This window comes from Aedes aegypti, chromosome 2, assembly GCF_002204515.2.
Source record: "Aedes aegypti strain LVP_AGWG chromosome 2, AaegL5.0 Primary Assembly, whole genome shotgun sequence".
Classification (NCBI taxonomy): domain Eukaryota; kingdom Metazoa; phylum Arthropoda; class Insecta; order Diptera; family Culicidae; genus Aedes; species Aedes aegypti.
In genome coordinates, this window is record NC_035108.1 from 421,847,011 (window position 1) to 421,870,188 (window position 23,178).

General features: G+C 36.9%; 2 protein-coding genes across 6 annotated transcripts in view; one reads left to right on the forward strand and one right to left on the reverse strand.

Annotated features, from left to right (window-relative positions):
- Nucleotides 1-23,178, forward strand: part of LOC5568929 — a 440,477-nt gene that overhangs the window by 208,109 nt on the left and 209,190 nt on the right. The window lies entirely within an intron of this gene.
- On the reverse strand, nucleotides 20,621-22,065 carry LOC5568930 (decorin). Its single transcript, XM_001658202.2, has 2 exons — nucleotides 21,962-22,065; nucleotides 20,621-21,890 (listed from the first exon to the last, which is right to left on the reverse strand). The coding sequence occupies exons 1-2, from the start codon at nucleotides 21,997-21,999 to the stop codon at nucleotides 20,696-20,698; spliced, it is 1,233 nt and encodes a 410-aa protein (XP_001658252.2). The 5' UTR covers nucleotides 22,000-22,065; the 3' UTR covers nucleotides 20,621-20,695.

Sequence of the window (23,178 nt, forward strand, 5' to 3'; positions counted from 1 at the left end):
GTTCTTTTTTTATGTTTAAACAGTTTTGTCCACTCTTTTCGGAACAAAACGGATGATACTTGTCAACCATAACTTTGCTAAGAGTTAAACTTAAACATCTTGTAGCACATTCAATGTATGGAACTCAATCTTACTCGGTCAGTGTTGGCAGTTATCACACTTTTTTATTCTACATGAAGAAAAAACGACATGTATTACTTCTTTGTTGAACATTGCGTTTTGCTACATTGGCATGAATTTTGAGCATTGAACCTATCTTCAATCAATTTAAAGGCGTTAACAGCTAAATAAAGATTTATTTATCGCTTAACTACACATACGATACTTTTATATTTCAAACATGAGTGTTACATCTTCCTAATAATAAGCTTTTTCAATAGCAATCGAACAATAATGCTATCCTAAACCAGATCTTTTTATTATAAATGGCCATTCTAGAAAGCTCTCATACTGAATATCTTGGTCTGTATTTTGACATGTACTGTTTTTGCACATGACATGTACTGTTTTTGCATTCTGGTTCCATTTACTGGATTAAGACTTATCAAGTGAATCTGATATCTGAAAGCTGAATCTTCAGGATATTTCATTGTTCTTGACCCGTTGTGTTAAGGCTCTTTTGATTAAGTGTTATAAAACAAAACATCCTTGACATCCAAGACATCAACAAAACATTATTCGCTTATGAGATTTTCCATCTTGAAGGAACCCCAACCCTGTTTCCTCCTCAGATAAGGATATGCTAATTATATGGCAATGGCACGAATCTCTCAATTGACGCAAAATGAACGTGCCTCTAGATCCGGAGTTTTGACACCCGACACTACATATTATTTTCACATACACGGGTAAAAATCAAAATCCAAAAACAAGGGAATTGGAACTCACGAATGCCTAAAATCATATGTCGTGATCTAAACAAAACAAAAAATAAATAAAAAATGCTAGAACGAGTTTCGTACCAATGAACCATCTGAACAAGAGCGATGTATTTTACCACACAACCACTTCGTCGTATCGATAAATGGGTGATCGATACGAATGAGTTGAAGCAAACCGCACCTGTAATGTTGTCCCTCTGAATGTTACGCTTATGGAGACGCTTATCATGATTATGACTCCAAGAACCATGATTCTGATATCATGACGTAACCAATTTATAGAAATAAATTGCAATATTTCAATTAAATACAAAAAGCGTCGTACTGGTGCCAACGTGTGATGCTCAGTAAAGTATCATAAAGTTCACAATCAAAACAAAAATTCGACTTCTACCTGTCCACCATTCCATAGGGGGAATGTTGATAGCTAACAATGTCGTCATTGCAGTCACATACATTCTCGGCAACATTCCCAAGAAGGAGATTGCTTAAGCTTGGAAAAAAAGCATCTCTTGCAAATCTCAACTAGAATTAAAACATGGCAGCGGTACATGCTTTTTTGCTTCAACATTTGTCATCATCCATTTCTAACTACCCATAGACAGAAGCCTACGACTCCGATTGTGTCGATTTGTCTCGTTGATCACTCGGTCACTCGCGCGAGACTGGTTCTTACGTACAAAAAGACAGCTTCACGGATATTAGATTTCCAACCTGCACGTAAGTATCTATGGTGCGAATATGCGAACCAGTATTGTGGAAGCTAAATCGAATGAATTACACAGCTCTCCGAGTTCGGTGGGCCTTGAAGGACGCACATTCTTTCCCAAAAGGGCGGTTGTCTCTAAATCTGGCAAGACAACCGCCGCCCGCAACATTCCAACATTGAATTCAACCCAAAATTTATGCATAATTTATCAAGCAAATCTACGGCAGTCGGCGAAGAAAACAAAAAAACGAGTTCATCAAAAATCAGACCGGGACACGCAAATTGATTGAATTTGAAAAATTCTCTGCCCCCAGAAGCAAGACATCACCAAGAAATGAGCCGTTGAAATCGTGCGTTGTTGTCATTTGCGCCTGAGTATACGAGATGAATGTCAAATGCAAATTTTCGCCTCTGCCCGAATTGTCTGTTTTGTGTTTGGACGCCCACCCAAACCAGCGGGAAGCTCTCAAGTGCGGCACGACCGTATTACCAGACCTTGTGCAGCCGAGGGATTTCCACGATTTCGGAGACAAAGCTTTCCTTCTTGGCGTAACCCGAAACATCCGTTGTCGTTTTCGTTCGTCACCCTCGCGTCTTCTGCGAGTTTGATTGAAACTCAATCGGTTTATTTTTTTTTGCTGTTGCCCGTCAATCAGAAAACAAGCGAGCAGTTGTTGGGGCGCTAGGTGAGAAGTTCGAAAAAAAGGTGGAACAAATGTCATAAATGAATTGTCACCTGACACCATTATCGCCAAACAAGAATGCAAAACTTCCGTGCAATTAATTACAAGGTGATTGCATTGGAAGTGGGTGGCTTTTTGTGTCCGATAACTGGACAATCAAATGTTCAATCCGATTGTGATAGTTTTTTGTACGCATTTTATAATACGCTATTCGAAATAGATATGGTAAACGCTACTGGAATTCGCATCTAGTTAATCCCAATCCAAGTAAAACTGAAAAAAGTACATTAAATCTCGAAAATTGATTGTAATTTGTTGCAAAATTGGCATTGAAGACTTCCGGCAAAGGCAATAATGATTTTCGAAGTCTTAATGTATCGTTCTGATGATATGAATGTATCGTTCCAATGTTATTTTTTATCACAATTCAATAAAAAAATGGTGTTTTTTGTAATCATTAAGAAACCAACTATTCATTATATGTTATTTAATTCATGTTTTTTCATGTACAGTTGAATTTTTGAATAATCGCGGTATTTAAAAAAAACCTTTTTTCAATTTTGAATTATAATAAAAATAATCTTGCTTCAGAAGAAAACATCTTAAGCTGTACACAATAAAGTTTCAATGTCTTCAACACAACCCCACAACCCTGTGGACAGATACAACAGACAACCACCATCCCATGGTACCGCAATGTACTTAATCAATGCAAACAGATTGCTCTCTTTTTTCCAAACTCATCTTCTGATCCCACATCCGTATGAGGGTTAGCCCATACCACAAAGTCTTACTAAAAGCCTCGAAAGAAGATAAGCAAGGGATAAACACAATGCTCTCATTATAAATGGCTATAGGTATACCGTCCTGACGACGACGGTAGCATTAATGCAAAGCGAGCTTCTTGTGTGACCAGCGCCATCATCTCTGCTGAATTGAGATGTCCCCCGCTAAGGCTGCTAAGTATTTGTGCCCCTACAGCAGCGCCATTACGGACTTGACATGAAGACCTACATTACACTGCCGATATAATAAATCGCCCCGACTTGGATAACGTTGCACAGTGGCCCAAAGTTTCCAAATCCTTTCATCAATATTTTTCTGCGACTCCTCTGGTATTGAATTGTAACTTCCCGAAATTTAGATCGATTGGTATACATTACGATTTATCACATCTTGTGAATTGTTGAGATAGCAGCTTAAAATTACCATTTTTGAATTCAAACATTTTGCGCTGTTTCTGTACTAGATTGTGATTAAATCTTGGTCAGACGGGGTTGGTAGTCTAGTAGCTTTCTAGTAACAACGAATATCTAACTAAAATTCCTCCCTCTCTCCGATGGACTTAAGGACGTGGCCGGCGCCGTTATCAATCAAATAATATCAAGGGTAGTGTCATTGTACATCGAACATGATAAAAAGTTAAAAGCTCTCTCTGTGTAATATCAACATTCCTGATTGATCATGGAGTAGCAACTACGGAGTGTAAGTTTTTCTCCTAATGTTTTAATGTTACTTGTTATGTTCAATCAAGATTGTTAGACAAATTCAAAAAGTTCCTAAATTCTGGTGAAATAAAAATAAACAAGTTAAGATCCATGGAAGTTTCAAATACGGGTCGAAACGTCGGAACAAGTCAAAATTAGTTTAAGCTTTTTGTTTCAGCTATAAATTCGAACAAATTAGTTTTCAACAGCATTTTTTGTCGGTGGAATAGGGGGTTGAACTTTTGTACTTTTCCTGAAGTTTTGTCTGGAATGTATCCACTGTACGTTGTCCGTCGTCGCCCAACTGGCATAGATCTGGCTAGAACGACCACACGTCTACTGCACGAGATGCTTGCTCTTCCTGCTCCACTCTCCTGTCGCATCCGGATTCACACGTAAATCAAATACCACCTCCGATGGTGGTATACCAACCTCACGCACGTTTGTCTTACGACTCGTTAGTCTCGACTCAGATCTAGATATCAGTTTACCAGCTCTCTGATGGAACGCAACGCTCCGGGGATGACGCCGTTGTGATGAGATTAGTTTCAATTTTGTTATCTCAGTTTCTTGACTGGGGAATCTTATATGGTGAATGTGTGGGCAAGAAATTGAGCAATGCGTCGTTTGTTTTGCTTGAGTGGATGTTTACTCTCTGTTTTAATAGATTGTAACTAACCTTTGAAAAGAAGTGTGTTTGCTAGAAGTACATAACCCTCCTAAAGCAGAGGTTCCCAAACTTTTTTTAGATCTTGGCGCTCTTACCAAGTTTGTGGTGCGGCGCACTTGTTACCAAGGAGTATCAATAAAAACGAAAAACTTGAGTTCAAATTTAATGATTCAAAGTTATTTCAAAACAAAAAAAATCATTTCTCGCGTGCAATATCATAAGGGCGTAACTGCAATGATGAAATTCTTTTCATTGATTTTCTCTTTAGTTTATTACTTGGCCGGGCGACTATTTTCGACTACGTTAAAAGTATTGATCATTCTTCATCGTACTGCATCGTAAAATGTTTCGGAAATCGATTTAATTTCATTTAGTAATGCAAAGAGAAAATCGACGAAAAGAAATCGATCACTGCAGATACACCTGTATGATACTCAACGCGCGATTTACATCGTTGAATTTTGAACAGTTGACGAAGTGAGGTTAAATTTTGAATAAAACGTACATTTTTCGATAAAAACGGCCTGCGCTATTTTTGGTGGATAAATCGCTTCTACTTAGTTTAGTCGATTTGCCAAATTTCAGCTTTTTATTTTATCAAAAAGTCATATAAATAATTAAATTTACGCTCCCTTGCACCAGTAGTTGCCGTCGTGTTCCAATAGTGGATCAATGACGGAAGCATTTTTTTTTAATAAATATATAAAAATTAAGAAACGTCCCAGAGATGCTTCATTCGAAAGATTTTAGTTGTTGCTCCGAGGGGAAAATATTAAATCTATGTAAAATAAACTATTTTGTTTGAAATTCCTTGTATCAATCCCGAACGTCCACTACTGGAGCACTAGCGCAACTACTGAAACACGTGTACCAGTAGTGGCTCAAGCGTTTTTATACCGTCGTTGGGGGTGACAATGGGTCAAAAAGGGATATGTGCGATTTATTTTTTGAATAACTATCGCAATTGACATTCAATAAACTTCAAATTTGGTGTGTATGTACTTTGATGGTACATAAACAACTGTTCAAAAAATTAAAGACAAATATTTATTCACAGCGGCACCACAAGTGAATGAAAAATGACCCAATCTCACCCCATAGAGGGGGTGACATTGGGTCACTGTAATTGAAATAACATGTTTTTAAGAATATGATTTCAAAACCATTCGGAACTGAAAAATATTGACAAAAAACCATGCAGACAAGACAAAAAGATATCTAAGATGTTTCACAAGTATGATAAACCCACTTAAAAGAAAGATTATACTGAAAATTGAAGAGCTATGAGAAAAAATATGTAAACCCAACATTTATCGTCAAGTTTACATAAATTTTCTTGGTTTTTCCCTCAAATTGTCTTCAAAGTCTCATCCCCATTGCTATAAAGCCCATTCAGTTTCCCCAAAGGTGTATTGAAACAATGATTATTTTAAACCTTCGCAAATAGTTAAATATCGGCGCGACATTCCACGATCAGGCAGAAGTTGACGTCATAATCCCAGTACACTAAGGTTTTTATTACACGGTCCCCCGTGCCGTGCAAAAAAATTCCGTGCAAAAAAAAACCGAGCTAATTCTGGAATTTGTGTTAAAATAAACCGTGGTAATTCTAGAATCCGTGGAAAAAGTACCGTGTTAATTCTGAAATCCGTGTGAATAGGAAAAAAAGCCGTGTTAATTCCGAAATCCGTGTAAATAAGTAAAAAAACCGTGTTATTTCCGAATTTTGTGCAAAAAAAGTACCGTGTTAATTCCGAAAGGCGTGTAAAAAAAGCCGTGTAAAAATAAAACGTGCAAAAAAAAACCGTGTAAAAAAAGACTTTAGTGTATTTCTGCGATCCAACTCATATGTACTTCCGTGAGATGTTTCTATAATATGAAAACACTAATAAATAATCGAATTTAGAAAAAACACCCTTTTGATAAAAATTTACGATGTTGCTGCGCACGAAACACAGTTGCTGGTTTGAGAAATTGTCAAAATGTGTTGTATTGTTATTTAATGCACGGAATACTTAAGTAGACTTGTTTGATGTTTCAGAGATGCTGTATTTAGAAAGAATAAACATATCTTAATGAAAAAAGAGAACACCCGGCACCGTAAAATGTCAAAAAAGTGGACTTGGAATTTCATTTACTATCGTTCTTGCTTGACCCAATCTCACCCCCATTTTCAATGTTGTAGACATCGAACCGAAAAAAATGATTTTTTTGTAGGAAAATCGAACAGATTCCGGAAAATACCTGTGATGTGTAATGAAAAGACTTTCAACATTCTACTAATACAACGATAGAGGCTAGAGTACATGCGTGATACTTTGTACAGGAGAAATTTAATGTTGTAAATTTTATCTAGTTTCAACATGCAAGTTTATTGATGTAGTAAACAAAAACTACTATTTCTAAAAATGTATATTGTTATGAATTATGTGTAATAATATGTTCCCTAACATATGAATTATTAATTTTAGTAATATCAGCGTTATTAACTGAAATATTTCACAAAACATATTTTTCCGTTTTGACCCAATCTCACCCCCTAGACCCATTGTCACCCCCATCGACGGTACTCAAAACATAATTTTATCACTCTTTTTATATTTTTCCCATATAGTAGAGGTTGAAATCTTTCTGTTGACGCCAAAAGATCTCTGTTAAGACTTTTCGTTATTATTTTATGATTTTTATAGCTTAGGTAGTCCACTAATAGCACCGGTACCCTAATTGAAATTTTAATTTTTGCATTATATCAGTGGACAAAACGCAAACCTCCTGTTATGATATTTTTAACAATATAATTTATTATTGTTATATTACTATTAATAAAAAATATATTATTATAATTCTTTGTGAGACAATAATTTTTAGTGATGCATAGTTTTAAAGAAGCAACTGAACTGTAAATGTGGGTGTAAGATCAGACGGAGATGATATGTTACTGAGATTGTGGAGTGGATTTATTATCATCTCGTGTGCCTTCTAAAAAATATTCGCCTGAAGCCAATGGTTATATTTTCTAAAATCCAAAACTCAATTCAGTTAAAAAAAAAATGACGTAAAAAATCTGAGTCATTTTTTTTATTCAAAGCAATGTTCTACATTATGATTCGAATGGTCATGAAACGTCAAAACATAAGAACTTCTCTTACGTCGTTTATTTTTAAATAGCATGATTTTGTTTACGTCGTTCTATGAAACAACGCGTTTTTCGATTTAACCTTATAACTTATTTGAAAAATGTATAAGGATATCCCTATATTTTTTAGATAGACGTCAGAGACTTGCACCTAGTTTGGTTGGAAAATAATTATACAAAATGGGGCTGACATATTCTGGTCAATATTATAATGAGGTTTTACAAGCAAATCAGTAACTAATTTCATATTATCAAAAAAAAAACCATGTTCGCTGAAATACTGGCGCTTTCATTTAATCAAGCTATGAAGATCTAAAATTCTGAATAATGAATATTGAAATGAGAGTGTTGGCGCGTTAACCATGTCCAAATCCGGTCGGGTCGGGGTGGACTGTATATTTCAGATGAATCGACACCACTGATTCTACTAATCACTACTTTATTCTCACTACTTTACACTACACTGTTCACTACTTTACTTTTCACTTGGAACACTTCACTTCGATGTATAATTCGCGGGGCTTAAACAAGGCTGACTCCTAGTGCGAAGCGGTTCGGTATCTATAATATATAATATAAATCTCGTCGGTGATACATCACTCATAGGGAACTCATAGCAATTGAGTTCATGTTGGTAACTCACATGGTACTCACGCTCGCTGTTGATACTCGTGCACTCAGTGGCGTAATCAGGGTGGGTTGAGAAGGGGCCACCAGCTTGAGCTTGAGCTTGATTGGCCTCCTGTGGTTGCTACTCCAGTATCGCCAGATCAGCTGCACTTACACAAGGAATGAACCAGATGACTGCTTGGGATTAACAGACACCCTCAGTGTATTAGTGCTGGTGATCTTCTATGTTTAGGCAACAATGGTGCCTGCCACGTCAGAATGCGACCAATGAGGGGAGGGGAAGGATTTGATGATGCATTCAACTGGCTCCCATGGTTGACTGTATATACCACTGCGTCTACGCCAGATCATGCGGGAAGGGTGAAGGGGTGGGGAAATATTTATGGGAGTCTTGCTGTTTGGTTAGCAGACTGCCTATGTATCAGACGTATTGTTGAACTTCACATTCGTCGGTCTTTAGTCTTACTTCTTTAGTTGCCCCGAACGATTAGCGTCGCCAGGTCCTCTTCTATTGCGTAAAGCCAGCGTCTTCCTGCTGAATATTATTTTCGCAATTCTTTCTTCCGACATTCGCATTGAGTGACTAGCCCACTTAAGTCTGCCGTATTTCACACGCCTAATAATATTCGCATCTTTGTACACTTTATACAACTCGTGATTCATGCGTAAACAAATTCTTCTTCAACTTCAAATACATCCCTATCAAACACTACCTCAGCACCTACCCCACCAAGCTTACCTCTATTACTACCTGCAATGTACTTCGTTTTAGTTCAATTAATGGTCAGGCCTATCAACGCTGTCTCCCTTTTCAGAGGCACGAAGGCCTCTTCCACTGACCTGCGATCGATTCCAATTAGGTCTATACTGCCCATAAAAGGATATCAGTCCCATGTTTGCTGGATTTACTATTCGTTCGCAAAGCCTGAAGCATGTGCGACCTTGTGATAATAGTGCCATTCCTCTGCACGCCATATCTCCTAATAGCACCCTCGATTGCAATGTTGAACAGTAAATTCGAAAGTGCGTCTCCCTGCTTCAATTCGTCAACCGTCACAAAAGAGGTTGACACCTCGTATGTAATCCGAACACTGGATTTTGAATATCAAGCGTAGCACGCATCAGGCTAATTAGTTTCGCCGGAAAACCATGTTCAGACATTATCTGCTACAGCTCATTTCTTTTCACTGAGTCATACGCCGCGTTGCAATCAATAAACAGATGGTGAGTCTGCAAGTTATACTCCCGGAATTTATCTAGGATCATTCGCAAAGTAAACATCTGGTCCGTTATCGTGCGGCCCTCATGAAAACCTGCTTGGTATTCGCTGACGAAGGGCTCCTCGAGCAGTCTCAGTCTGTTAAACAGGATGCTCGACAATATTTTGTACGCCGAATTCAGCAGAGTAATACTTCTGTAATTGGCACACTCCAGTCTATGCCCTTTCTTGTAGATTGGGCGTATAAGGCCAACCAGCCAGTGGGAAACATTACTGAAGGTGAATCTAAAGGATAATCTGGAGGAATCATCAGAAGAATTTCTAGACGAATACGAAGATATTTTTTATTTAGAAATTCATGTGAGAAAATATTTATGTACCTACGAATCCATGGGTGAAAACCTATAAGGAATTATCTTGAGAAAACCGTCATTTAGTTTTACGATAAAATCCAGCATTCAAATGGACAATCGTATAACCAAGCTTCCTTTCGCACCCAGCTAAAGACAACCAAATGGTTATTTTCGATGTGAATTTCTTGTTCTCCTATGACAAGGCACCAGCTGTTTCGACTCATTGCTCCGGAGAAGTGGGTGAAATCCTACTATGCTAATTAGCTGTCTCTCGAGAGAGAATGATGCTGATCAACCGCAAAGCAAAGCAAAACGCGAACGTTTCAGTAAATTCCCAATTTCCGACTATATCGACCGGCCCTAGAAAGCCAAAGTATTGCTTGCGTGCATGTGAAAAAAAACGACAGATATAGAAGGCTCGTCCTGCCCCCGGATTAGAGTTTTTGCTACCGAAATGGAAAGTCAACTCGGCTCGGCTCAGTGTAGGCTCCCGGTGTTTTTCGATTGTGTAATGCGTTTAGGAAAACATAACTTTTCACTTATGCAAATCACACACGGTAAGGTGATCTGATTTTTTTTTTCCTTCGGCTGCCGCGCCGTTCCGTGTGCTTTTCGGGCTTTCGAATGCAACGCAAGAGGCGATACGATGGAGTGAAAAAAATCAAGTTGCAACTTTAAGGCGGTCAGCGAAATACAAACGGTTGGTCGATCGGCAGTACATGCAATGCCCAATAGGCTCACTCGTACGCACTATGGGCCAGATATAAAAAAAATGTTAAAACGCACTGTCATAATGATCAAAACTCGACTTTATAGCATACCATAGACTTACTGTACATGTCGATAGCTGCTACTCCGTGATTGATCGGAACTAGTAAGAACTGCACTTCGATCCAAAGAATAAAGAATGGGAATTTCCATTTATTCCCCCGGCCAAGTGCATACAGTTAGTTGGGATGGGGAAAGGAATGCGAGTGTGTAATGATTGTTGCTTCTAGAGACCGAGAATACCTCTGCATCTCCACAATCATCACTGAAAGTATGTTGCTTAGTGAGGGTGGGAAAAGATTCGGGAGTCACCTTTGGTCGGTGATGCGAGCCATGGATAAGGAAGAAAAATACAATGTTTACCTAAAACTGGTTGAGGTTATTTTTTTTAGTAATGATGATTTTATTTTTAGTAATGATGAAAAAAAGTAAAGGTATGCGTTTGTTTAAATTATGTGAAACAGTAATAATGGTTCATGCCGGCAATTGTAGTGACAAACCATTTATAGCTTACTTAAAAATTACATAAACGTAACGTTGACACGATAAAAATGTGTTAACATAAGCATGAAACGAGCTCACCAGTTGAAAATCAATCCTTGACAGAACACGCATACCTTTTTGCACTCACACAACGTGAACCAGACACGATTGGTCATGTTTCCATCGCTCGCTCCACAGAAGCATGCAACAGATTGTTTAATGTTTTTATCATTGCTCCCCGAACTTTTAAATGTCACGTTGCTTATGAACGGACCATTGCTAAAAAATAGTCTTTTGTGTCTGCTTCCATTGTCTTAGAACCAGTAAAATTAATTTGAATGGTGAGCTTTTAAAACAGCTGCAATGTTGAAAAAATAAGGTGAAAAATCGAAAGGAATTTGGAATTTTTGCCTGAAATTAGGATGTTTGGCCCATAGTGGTACGTACGGCTTCACACTGCATTTCTTTGAAGTGGATTTTCTGCGCAATGATACCTATACAGTATAGGTATTGCTGTGGTAAACGAGGTTTGAACTTTTTTTTTTATTTCTGCTATTGATTGAATGGACAGTGTGGGATGCTGTGCACTCTAGATAGCTAGGTGCTGAGGGTTTACCTGTTTGGATTGCACGGGTCGAAGATTACAAAAGTAGGTTTCCGATCCTATTATTCGCTTACAACTCTGGTTGCTATATTTGGCTCTTCAAGGCTTAATGTCAGCTTTCATCGATTAGTTCGAGTAGAATTCTACAATGTAAAGCCAGATATTGTTATGATCTTTTCATATCTGTTGTTTAGTTCACTTTGGGTTTGAAACAAATTATTTTCATTTCCTTTCAAGTTCATTCACTGAAAACAATTCTTTTGGTTCAGGTACAAAGAGTATCTGGCAAATTTTTAGATTTATAAAATGTCAGTAGAGAAACTGCTGCGTGTATTTTTATTCTGAAAATCCCATGAGTAATCAAGGAAAAATACATGAAAGAATTCTTGCAGAGAATCCTGGTGTGAATCATAGAGTTTACAGAGATTCTGTACGGTCATCAATGCTCGCTGATGTTCCTTCTGCGATATCTACAAGAATACTTCCATGACATCCTTCAGCAGTAATTTGCATAGGAAATTCCCTAAAGATTCTCCCAGAACAATTTCCGGGAACTCTTGAACAAGTTCTTCCACTGAATTTTTAAGGAGTTCTTCAAAGATGCCAACAGTGATTCTTCCAGGAGAACCCAGGATTGTCATATGAGTTCCAAAATGCTGCTAAAGATTCCTGCAGCAATTTTCGCAGACATTGGTAATGGCATTTTTCCAAGGATTTTTCGCTGATTTTTTTCAGGGATTTCTCCGAGAATTACCCCAAAAATTCTTCCACGATACTCAGATTCTTCCACCGATTTCTCCAGGAGGTGTTCCAATGTCTCCTATATGAATTGTCCTAGCAAAACCACTCTCCCTCCCAAAAGTCATTTCAAGTTTTTTTTTAAAGAAATTTGTTCTGATTTTTCCTGAAAATAATACAAGCATTCCTCCTGCAGTTCCTACTGTGATTCATCAGGTAATGATTCTAATCGTTTTCACAATGCCTTCTACAATTCACCGATGGATTTTTACAAGCATTGCTTGATACATTTCTCCAGAAACTACTTTGAAAAATACTTCATGGTGAAAGTAATTTTGAATCCCACTCCTTTAATAATTATTCCAGTGGTTCTTGAAGGAAGGCTTCATCGGATTCATTCAAGTATTCCTTCAGAAATGTTGTGAGACACCATCACGAATTCTTCCAGTCATCCTTTCAGCGATTCTTCCAACGATTTCTTGAAGAAAGCTTAACGGAATTATCCTTCAATTGTGCCCAGGAAATCATTAAGCTTTCTAACGCTGATTCTTCCAGTAATTTCTACAGATATTGTTCCTATAACACAGGGTCCACGATGTTGTCCAGTATTTTCTCCAGAGATTCTTCCAATAATGCCTGCTCCGATATTTGTAGGAAATCTTTCTAAGCTTCCTGCAAGAATTCTTCCATGGTTTCGTTCCAACGGTAAAGAATGCTTAAATATTTTTCCTTATACCTCCTAAATACTTTTTCTTAGAATCCTTCAACAGTTCATCGCTTGTTCCTTTAGTAATATTCACAAAAACCTGAAAATACTCCCAGGACTTCCTCCAGAAATTTCTCCACTGATCCACACCAATAATTCCTACATATACTCTACTAGACAAGCTTTCTAAAGGTTATTCCAGGGTTTTTGGAGAAAATTCGATTAGATTATTCCCGAACATTCTACAAGCGTTCCTTCAGAAGTTTATATTTTGATGTTTCTTAAATTTTTGAAAGTTTATACTTTGAATGTTACTTAAATTTCTCATTTTTTTTCTGTGAAATGTTTCAGGAGCTCGTCCAACCAATTTTCCATCGATTTTAAGCAAATTTCTTCAGCATTTCTTGAGGAAGACGAACACATACACGGACTGTTCCAATGGCTCTCCAAAAATTTCTTGGGATGCACCCAGAAATTCTTCCATAGAATTCTATTTGCTTCAGGAATTTCAGCTTCGATTTTATCGTAATAATTCATCCTCTTTTCACAGGGATTCCTTCAAAAACTCCCTTGCTTTAGAAATTAATCTTGGGATTATTCCGGGAAATAAGGGACAATTAAGTGGAAGGAATTTTCCACTTATTTCTTCAATAGCTGTGATTCAAGCACGAGACCTCCCTGGGATTCTGACAGGTTCTAGGTTCTAGGAGATCTTGCAAAGATGCTCACAAGGATTCTTTCAAGAAAAAGCACAAATGTTTATTCCAAGGTTGTTTAAGAAATTTGTTTAGTTATTTTTACAGTAAATACTACAAATAATGTTCTTGGAGTTCCTACTTAAGTTTTGTCAGTTATTGTTCAAGCGATTTCCACAGGGATTTCTTCAAACTTTTTCATTCGGATTCGCTCAGGAATTGGTCCAAGGAAATATTCAAGGATTTTTTTAAGAAACCGTCTGGTATCCCTGCCAGGAAATTTCCCATCAATTCCTTTGGAAATTCCTGCAAGATGTTTTTCGAGAAGATCTTTCTAGGATTCATAAAGAAATTACTTCAAGATTTCTCAATGAATTGATTCAAGGATTCCTCATGACGTTCTTCCTGAGTTTTTGCGGCCATTTCACTCAGAGGAGTTTAACTTTTTTCGTTTTCCAAGCCTTTTGTTTTTTTTTTTTAGATTTTTAGAATTATTCCTCAAATATATTTTATGTGGATTCTTCAAAATGTTCTTTGAAAGCTCTCAACAGGTAATACTACTGCAAGTATGCCAGTAATCCCTTTACTTTCATTTGATAATTTCTCCAGTAATTATTTTAGCCATCCTCAAGAATCCAGAAGTTCTTTTAACGATTATTGTAGCAGTTTACTCATTAAGGAGTTCAACAGGTAATTATGGTAAAGTTCAAGGAGTTTCATCAGAGATTATTTCAGGATTTTTTTTCCAACATTGTCTCGGATTGTTGTTTTTTTAGAAAAACCTTCTACAATTTATAAAAGAGAAACCCGTCCAGAATCTCCAAAGAATGTCTGGCATAAACTCTGGAAATATTTTAAATTTTAAATTCCTGAATGCAATCGCATAGAAATTGCTAACAAATATTTTGGAGAATGTTCTTAGAACATACTGGATTCCCAGAAAAAAAAAAACAACCAAGAAATTTCTCCAGAAACTTTAAGAATCTCTGAAGTAATTCTTGGCAGTTTTCTTAGACAAATACTGGTTGATTTCTTGAACACAAATTTTGGGAGAAATCTTAGGAAACTCTTTGAAGTATTAAATTCCTGGACTTATTCATTATTCATTCCGTGAGAAATATCTAAAAAAGTCTTCGAGCTGTTCAGTAGAATGCCTATAAGTAGATGAAAATACCGAATTTAGTACTATACCATTCAATTCTACTAGAGTTTGTATCCTTTGACAGATACGTGTATTTTGACCTCAACTGTAAGGCCGTCTTCAGTGTCGTGTACTAGGCTCATGAAGTACACGACACTGAAGACGGCCTTACAGTTGAGGTCGAAATACGCGTATCTGTCAAAGGATACAAACTCTAGTAGAATTAAATGGTATAGTACTAAATTCGGGTTTTCACCTACTTATCTAAAAAGATTATTTCATGATTTCTTAAAGGAATCTATAAATACATTACTCGTTAAATTACTGTTTGAATTCATGAAGAAGACCTGACGAAAATTTTGGACTAATTCAATGGAAGAATTAACTAACATATTCCTGGAGGAGTGAGGACGGCCTTGATAAATTTAATGAAAATCTTTAAAATGATCTTTAGATAATGGCTTCAAAACGTCATCAACGGAACCTCTTAGGAATTGCTTTATAAATTTCTATAGGAATTAATCTGAGAAACCCTCCAAGAACTCTGCCCATTTAGTATGTAATTAATTCAGTTATTCCTGCTGGAGGTCTTCCATGGTTTCATTTAAGAATTTCTTAAGGGTGTTCCGAGCAAGAGTCTCATTTATTCTTCTAGTGATTCCTCAGAAATACTTTCACGATTTTTGAAGTTTGCTTAACGGAATTTCTCTTGAATTGTTTACATGAAATCCTGCAGCTTTCCAGCACTTATTGCTTAAGTAATTTTCACAGATCCCAGGTTTCCTCCATAAATTCGTCCGGCAATTCTTGCACCAACTCCTCTAATAGATCTTTAAAACATCATACAGGAATAATTTCAGGAATACTCCCAGGGTTTTTGAAGAAATTCCTCTAGTGGTTCCAGTGAATTCTCGAAGTATTGCTCCCGGAGTTCCTTCTTAGTTTTTTTTTTTTTTTGAGTAATTTGACAATTTTCACTGGCATTTCTTCGAAAACTCCCTTAGGTTGCTCCCAGGAATTGTTCTGGAAATTTTCTCCAGGAACTCGTGCAGGGAATTTTTCACTGATTTCAAATGTTTGGATTCCGGTAGAAGGTTTGCTAGAGATTTACCTCGAATTAATAAAAAATTCTTCGGGATTTTTCAATTAACTCATCCAGGGATTCCTCATTAAGGTCCTCCAAGGATTTTTTACATATAGTTTCGATTGTTGTGCTTGAATTAGCTGAAATTTGTTTCGGTGGTCCTACAAAAAAAAAATAAAAAAAATCACGCGTTCTTCGTTTTGTGTCTGAATACCGTAATACCGAAGCATATTCAGGTTCATACATTTACAACAATAAAGTTATTGAAAAATTGGTATCCAACGATATTTCCAGATCGAGTATTTCATATTCTTAATTAGGCAAGATTTTTGGAAGGTTTTTCCTCAAGTTTATTTTTCATTGGATTCCTCGAATTTGTTGCAGAGCTTTCAGCAGGAAATGTTACTGCAATTATTCACGTAATTTTTCCGTATACCTCTAGTAATACCTCCAAGAATTTTGCCACAGGTATCAGGTAGGTCACTGTTTCTTTGTGAAAAAAGCAATTCTTGGAACTCTCTTTAGCGACATTTCTTGTTGAAATCATGAAAAAATCTTGACCGATTAGTTGGAGTAAGTTATAAAGAAGTCCAAAAAATATACTCTGGACGAATTTATGGATAAATTGCAGGAATAATTTCTGGAAAAAGTCGCCAAGTTATTTATGCAGGTTTTTCTGAAAAAAAAAAAACTTAATTTAGACTGTGGAGGAATATCTTTAATAACTTCTGATGATTTCCTTTGATAAATTACTGTTTAAATTTTCGAAAAAGTCCTAAACGAAAATCATGGAGAAAATCCAAGAAAAATCTATGGGGAAATTAAATTGGATAAATTCCTAGAAAAATTATTTTAAGAAGCTCTTCAAATATTTGTTAAAGAATCTAAAGTATTTTCTGATATTTATGATGTATTAGGCAATAAGTAACTCCAAAAGTTAAACTCAGAGATATTCGTTGATTCTAAAATCCTGAGCGAATATTTTGCAGGAAATCCATGGGGAGACCGTAGCATACACTAAAAAAGTTTATGTAGCTAAAATGTATGGCAAATAATCCAAGATATTCGCCTTGAATTTCTGAGACAATCTCTGGAGAAATTCATTAAGGCATTTCTGAAAAAATCTCTTGAATAGTTCCTTGAGCCATCCTTCTATGCGGTACTTGTTGAATAATTGAAGTAGTCATGAATAGGGTTTGAAGGAAATCCTTGGAATTCTCCATGGAAGAATTATTGGATGAAGTCCGAGAGAACTTATTACGGACCTCCTCGAGAAATTTATAAAATAATGCCCGAAGGCCTTTTTTGGGAATCCCTAGTCGAAATCTTAAAGACCGAGGAGAAAATTTGAAAGAATCTTGGAGTTCATCAGAGACTTCCTTGAGAAATGTTTGCAGGGTATTCCAATAGAATCTCTTACGAAATTCTTTGCTGTAATCCTTTTAAACTATGTTTATCCTTTGCGAAATCCTAAACAAATATTTAGCTTGTTTTTTTTCAGAAGTCTGAAGAACACTGGATGTGTTCATGGGGAAACTCTAGGAAGAATTCTTAGTCAATTTAATCAAGAAATTTCTCGTGATTTTTTTGAAATTATATCTGCAAGCATCACTGAAGAAATACTAAAAGTAATCGGTAAATTACTGGTCGAACTATTGAAGGAGCGCTGAACGAAAATCTTGAAGGATATCGTAGAAAAAATATGGAAGAATAACTGGATTAATCAATAAAGAATTTTATTTAGGTTAGAAATTTCTGGATGAATGTCTGGAGACTTCTTGGTTCTTCGATGAACTGCTGAAGCTCTAAACGAAAATCTTGAATTAAGTCCATGGAAAACTTACTGGAGAATTCAGGATCACCTCGATAAATACTTTGTTGATCTTTCAAGGGATCTCTGAAGTAAATGTTGGAGGCATCCTGAAAAAAAATCTCTGGTGAATTCTGGAAATGCCTGTTTGTTCTCAATTGATTTTGAACCACGCATCTGTATCGGTACATGAGCGATGATAATAGTAGTTTACGGAACAAGTTGCAGAATGATGATTTTTACAGCACGAGTCGACGAGTGATGTAAAAATCGAGTTCTGCATTGAGTTACGTACAACATTTTTTGCAATTTCGTAGAAGACCACTTGAGGCAATCAGAAATTATATCGAAGTGCACTCACCATTATTTCACAATTTCTGAATGTTGTGTATTGATTCGTTTTGCAATTCAAAACAGTTACGTAATGAGAAAGCGTTGTGTAATGAATCACTACAGCACTGGTTTCAGTTGCGTAATTACTATTTCCGCACTGTATACTTCAGTGCAGGAAAGTAGGCCGTTTGATAATAAATTGGCGTGATGAAAAACAGCCTATTACGATGAGAAATTGCATAAAACACATTTTTCTCGCATCCCCGAACATCCTATAGCAATAGTGTCCCCTATGTTTGAAGCTTGTTCTGATGGGTTTTATCATATTTATTTCATCCAACTTGCATGCAAGTTTGCCAGCTAAAATGGCAGTTTATTTGCTTCATTTGCCACATAATTCAAATTTAATATGTATAACAATACTTATCAACAAAGAATGTTCATATTACTTTCGATGGTCAAAAATTATGTTTTGGTGGATCAGAAAAGTATTCTTTTTTCCATATAAGAGAAACGAAGTATTTTGTAGGAAAACTGCAAGCATATTAAAAAAAATCGATTGAATATATATTTTATCTTGCAATTTCAACTAAATCATATCTAAATTGAATGTTTAAGTCCTATTTTGCATGCTTCGTGGATTAGGTCTCAAAAAAGTTTGATAAATCTTACTTTAAATTTCATATGATCATCAATGAAACCAATGTTTTATACAACTTTACAATGCAGATTCAGTGACCAGATCAGACCAAATCTACTAGAGACACATAATTTAATCCTTGTGACATGCAAAAAAAAAGTTATGCTGTTTTATTTATAAAAAAAAATTCTTTGAAAATTCTCTGGAATAAAGCCTGGATAGATTGAGTGGGGCAAAAGCCCGCAACAGATCGGCCGAATTCTTAATAAAGCATATAAATATCGTTGGCTCGAAGGAAACCAAGTACAAATTCCTGAAAACATGTTTAATGGAATTTTTGGTTGTAATCTTAAATAAACCATGAACAAATAGTTTAGAGGAAATCCTGAGGGAGTCCGTAGAACAAACACAGCATTCAAAAAAAAAAAAAACAACCATGAAATTTCTCCAGAAACTTCTAGAATTCCAGCTGGAAATCCGTAATTGAATCTCTGATGGAATTTCTGGAGTAGTTCTTGAAAACCTTGAAGACATCTTGGGAACATCCATACAAATATGGCTATATGAATTCCTAATCGTTTGAAGACATTCTTTGATAAGTTACTGATTGTATTCAAGAAATAGGCCTTACCAAAATTTTGGAACAAACCATGGAAAAAATACTGAATATATTCCTGGAGGGGTGAGGATATCCTTGATATTGTGTATTTCTTTCACCACTGGACTGCGAAGTGCGGCCTCATAAGTGCGAAAGTGTTGATAAAAGTGCGGGATTGCATTGAATCCTGTTGGTGTCTTCAGAGCACTTATTCTTTTATTTACGAAGAATATGTCCCCCGAAGACACCTACCCAATTTGATGCAATTGCGCACTTTTATTAGAATTTTCGCACTTATAAAAACTTCTGCGATAGTCCAGTGGTGAAAGAAATGCGCAATATTTTCCATGATAATCTTAAGGAATCTTTGGAGTGATCCTGAAGAAGACTCTGGTTTAATTCTGGAAGGTGTCCTCAAAGAAAAACTGCAAGGAATTCCAGAATTTATTCTGTTTAAATTCTTGAAGAAATCATGAGAAAAATAATGGCGTTATTTTTTTTCTTCTTTAGTTGTCTCTTCTAGAGTCTTGTTTTCGAGCATATAGTTTCACAAGCATTCATTGTTTAGATACTCAATCTCTATCAGCCCTGACGACATGGCTTGTAAATGTAAAAACATTTTATTTGAAGCTAACGTCGTTCAGTTGGTCATTCATTCATTGAACATACATATCGCACCACCTCGTGATTGCCCAAAGCCTTTCCGAACAATACCGAAGAGTGATCAAAGCGAGGGTGGGTATGCTATTTTTAATAGCCAACGGTTTTCATTTCTTTCCCAGCGATCAAACCGTGATCTGTATGGAGTCATACTGCCCATAACGGCATAATTGTCCTATATGAACAAATAACATTCAAGATTTGAGGTTTGCTTTTTCATGCAAATGTTCATAATTTTCTTGTATATTTCTGCATGCCATATTCATTTAGCACCACCGCACAGATGATTAATTTTGCTACTAATGAGCAGCAAAAAATGTAAACTTGATCATAAGTTTAATCAATATGGGACAGATATGCTTTTATGGGCAGTACAGCAAATGTGCACAAGAAGAAAGCTGTGTTTCGGCTAAGCTTTTCAAACAGGCTAGTCGCATAAACTTGAATGGACCAATCCGAGGCGGATGAACGTATACTGATGATCATTCGAACTCCGACACCTATCATTAACTTCAAGAGGGGTCAGGGGTGTCGTAACTGAAGCTTCCTCTATTCACATTGAGCTGTCCGACAAAAATATAAATTAACACCGTTTGTAAATTGCACATTATATTTTCGCCAATAAATTTTCACACAATTCAATCCAATAGCCATTGTACTGCCATCTTCAGACGACTCGCTGATCCACGACGCCAATCACCTTCTCTAGCTTTTCATTAGTCATTTCCAGCTTCTCGTAGAGAATCGAATTTTGAAACTTCAGCATCTGCACTTTCCGATCCAATGTATCCACCAAGTTGAAGTCAATGTTCCCTCCATTGCAGCAAATGTCTGCCACCTTATGTTCACAGTAATGATCTCGCTCCTTCACTTTGATCGTCACTTTGCTACTGATCCCTTCCAGCTTCAAACAGCTCCAGCGGTTCCCAACTGGAACGAACACCAAATCTTTTGTAAAACTTTCCGGAAAATTGTTAATTGCCACCAGACTATTATCGTACACGTTGAAGTATCTCAGGGCCGGCAGCTTCCAGTACAACATATCCAACTCCTTTAGACCACATCCGATCATCTCCAGCTTTTCCAAACTTGGCAAGTGGACCGGCTCCATGGTACTGATTTGCAACTTATTTCCGCTCAGGACTAACTTTTTCATATTATTCAACCCGTTGAAGTGACTCATCTCCAGGAACGCAATTTGATTCGAATGCAAATTCAGACTCTCCAGAGTCTTCAACCTGCGAATGCTGACCGGTAACTTCTGTAGATTATTCTCCGCTAGATACAGTTCCTTCAAATTGGGAAGGTTCAACGCTTCCGGAATCACCAACTGTTCAACCCTATCGTAGCTCAAATCCAACGTTCTTAGCTTCGCCAACCCATTCAGTTGTCTCATGTTGAACTTGGGTAGGTCGTTATGCCGAATGGACAACTCTTCCAAATGCGTCAACCGAATAAAATTGTTCGGAAACGTCTTCCGATAGATACCCTCCAAGCTAAAGTTCAACAGCTCATAGTTACTATCCTTATCGATGATCACCTCCGATATGTTACTGTTCTTGATCTCAATGCTGCTCAAAGTCGGCTTCATGAACAGTTTCGTCATCGTGCAGTGTTCCACCGCGAAATGCTGCACACTTTTCATCTTGAACAGCAAAGTCGGCGACAGATACGACACGTTGAAGTTTCTCAGATAGATCTTCGTCACTTCCGGAAAGTTAATGTCCTCGGACGATTCCTCCAAGTCCACGTCCTCAATCAGACACCACGATTCCGGCTCATCCTGCCAGAACGCTTCCGGCTTCTCGGTACAGGTCAAATTGCGTGCCAGTAGCTCCTGCGGTGCGATGCTGAACAGGATTCTAGGGAAAGACACAAAAAGAACGTTCAATTCTTGATTTTTGATCCCTTTTTGAATAGGCGTTCAACTTACGTTACGAGCAACATAGGTCCCACAAGATTGTTTGACATTGTCGGCTCGGATTTAGATTTGCGACTGAATGCTGATCCAGTACGATGTACTTGGCGTCGCAAACGAGTTGACCAAAAGTATTACGCGCTCTAATGAGCGGGAATTGGATCCTTTTGTGTTGTTAACGATGCGCAACTATGTCATTGGGGACTGTGGCACGCAGTATTACCCGTGTCATTCTTGTTTGAAATTGAACTTTTTAAGAGTGATTTCAGTACAAATGTTGTGCTTATATAGAAAAACTTGGCTTTGTAATGTTACTCAAAAAAAAAAAAAGTTTTGCATTATCAGACCCCTCCTTACTCTTTTACCGCTACCGCTCTGTAAACGTTTTTTTTATGCATTTTGTACCATATTTTGCTTCCAAAAAATTCCAAAGGTACCTACCGCTTTGATTCATTTTACGGACACTTAAGGCCTCAATGAAGTATAACCCATTGGGAAGCATATAAAATAAATCAATCTGTATGATTCCTCAGCGCTATCGAGCCTTTAAAACACTCAAATTTCGAGTGGCGGGTCAAGGTTTGGTTTCTGATACATGAATAATTTTAAACAAATATTTAATAAATAAATAAATTCCGGACGCTTCCTTATTTTTGACTCATATTCCGGACATTTTGATTCAATTTCCGGACAGCTCACGAGAATCATAAAAAGACAAGTCAAATCATTACTTGAAATTGGAAAACCACTAAAGAGGCGTCTAAGGCAGTTCCTGAATCCATATTTTCGAATTTTTGGTGTCCTGACACTGTTTTTCAAATGAAAACATATTTGAATTATCTCTTGACGAATTTAACTTCGGAATTATAACTTTGACAGAAATCGAAATTTTGGAACCAGTTGAAACAGGATTTACTGGACCTCCAGGAAAACTTACAGAGATTCCTTCAAGAATTCTTCTCGAAATTTCTCCAGATACTCTTCTAGAGATTTTACCAGAAATTCCATCGTAATACTTTCAGCTACTTTTCCACTAGCAGCTTTGCCAGAGGTTCTTCCAGGAAGAACTTTTGTTCGCTACCAGATTTTCTAAACCGGTTTCGATAGAGCTCCAGAAATACCTTCAGCAATTCGTTCAGGAATTTTTTCTGGTATTTCAAGAAAAAAAAACTAGAGTAATCCCTAGATGAATCCTTTTGTGCTTTTTGGATACGTAGTCTTTATTTTATCAA

Excerpts from the sequence above, each read along its gene's own strand:
- LOC5568930 (XM_001658202.2), bottom strand. The coding sequence starts at position 21,999 with ATGTCAAACAATCTTGTGGGACCTATGTTGCTCGTAAC. Across the intron at positions 21,891-21,961 it reads GGACCTATGTTGCTCGTAAC|AATCCTGTTCAGCATCGCAC; the intron begins GTAAGTTGAACG and ends GTCTTTCCCTAG.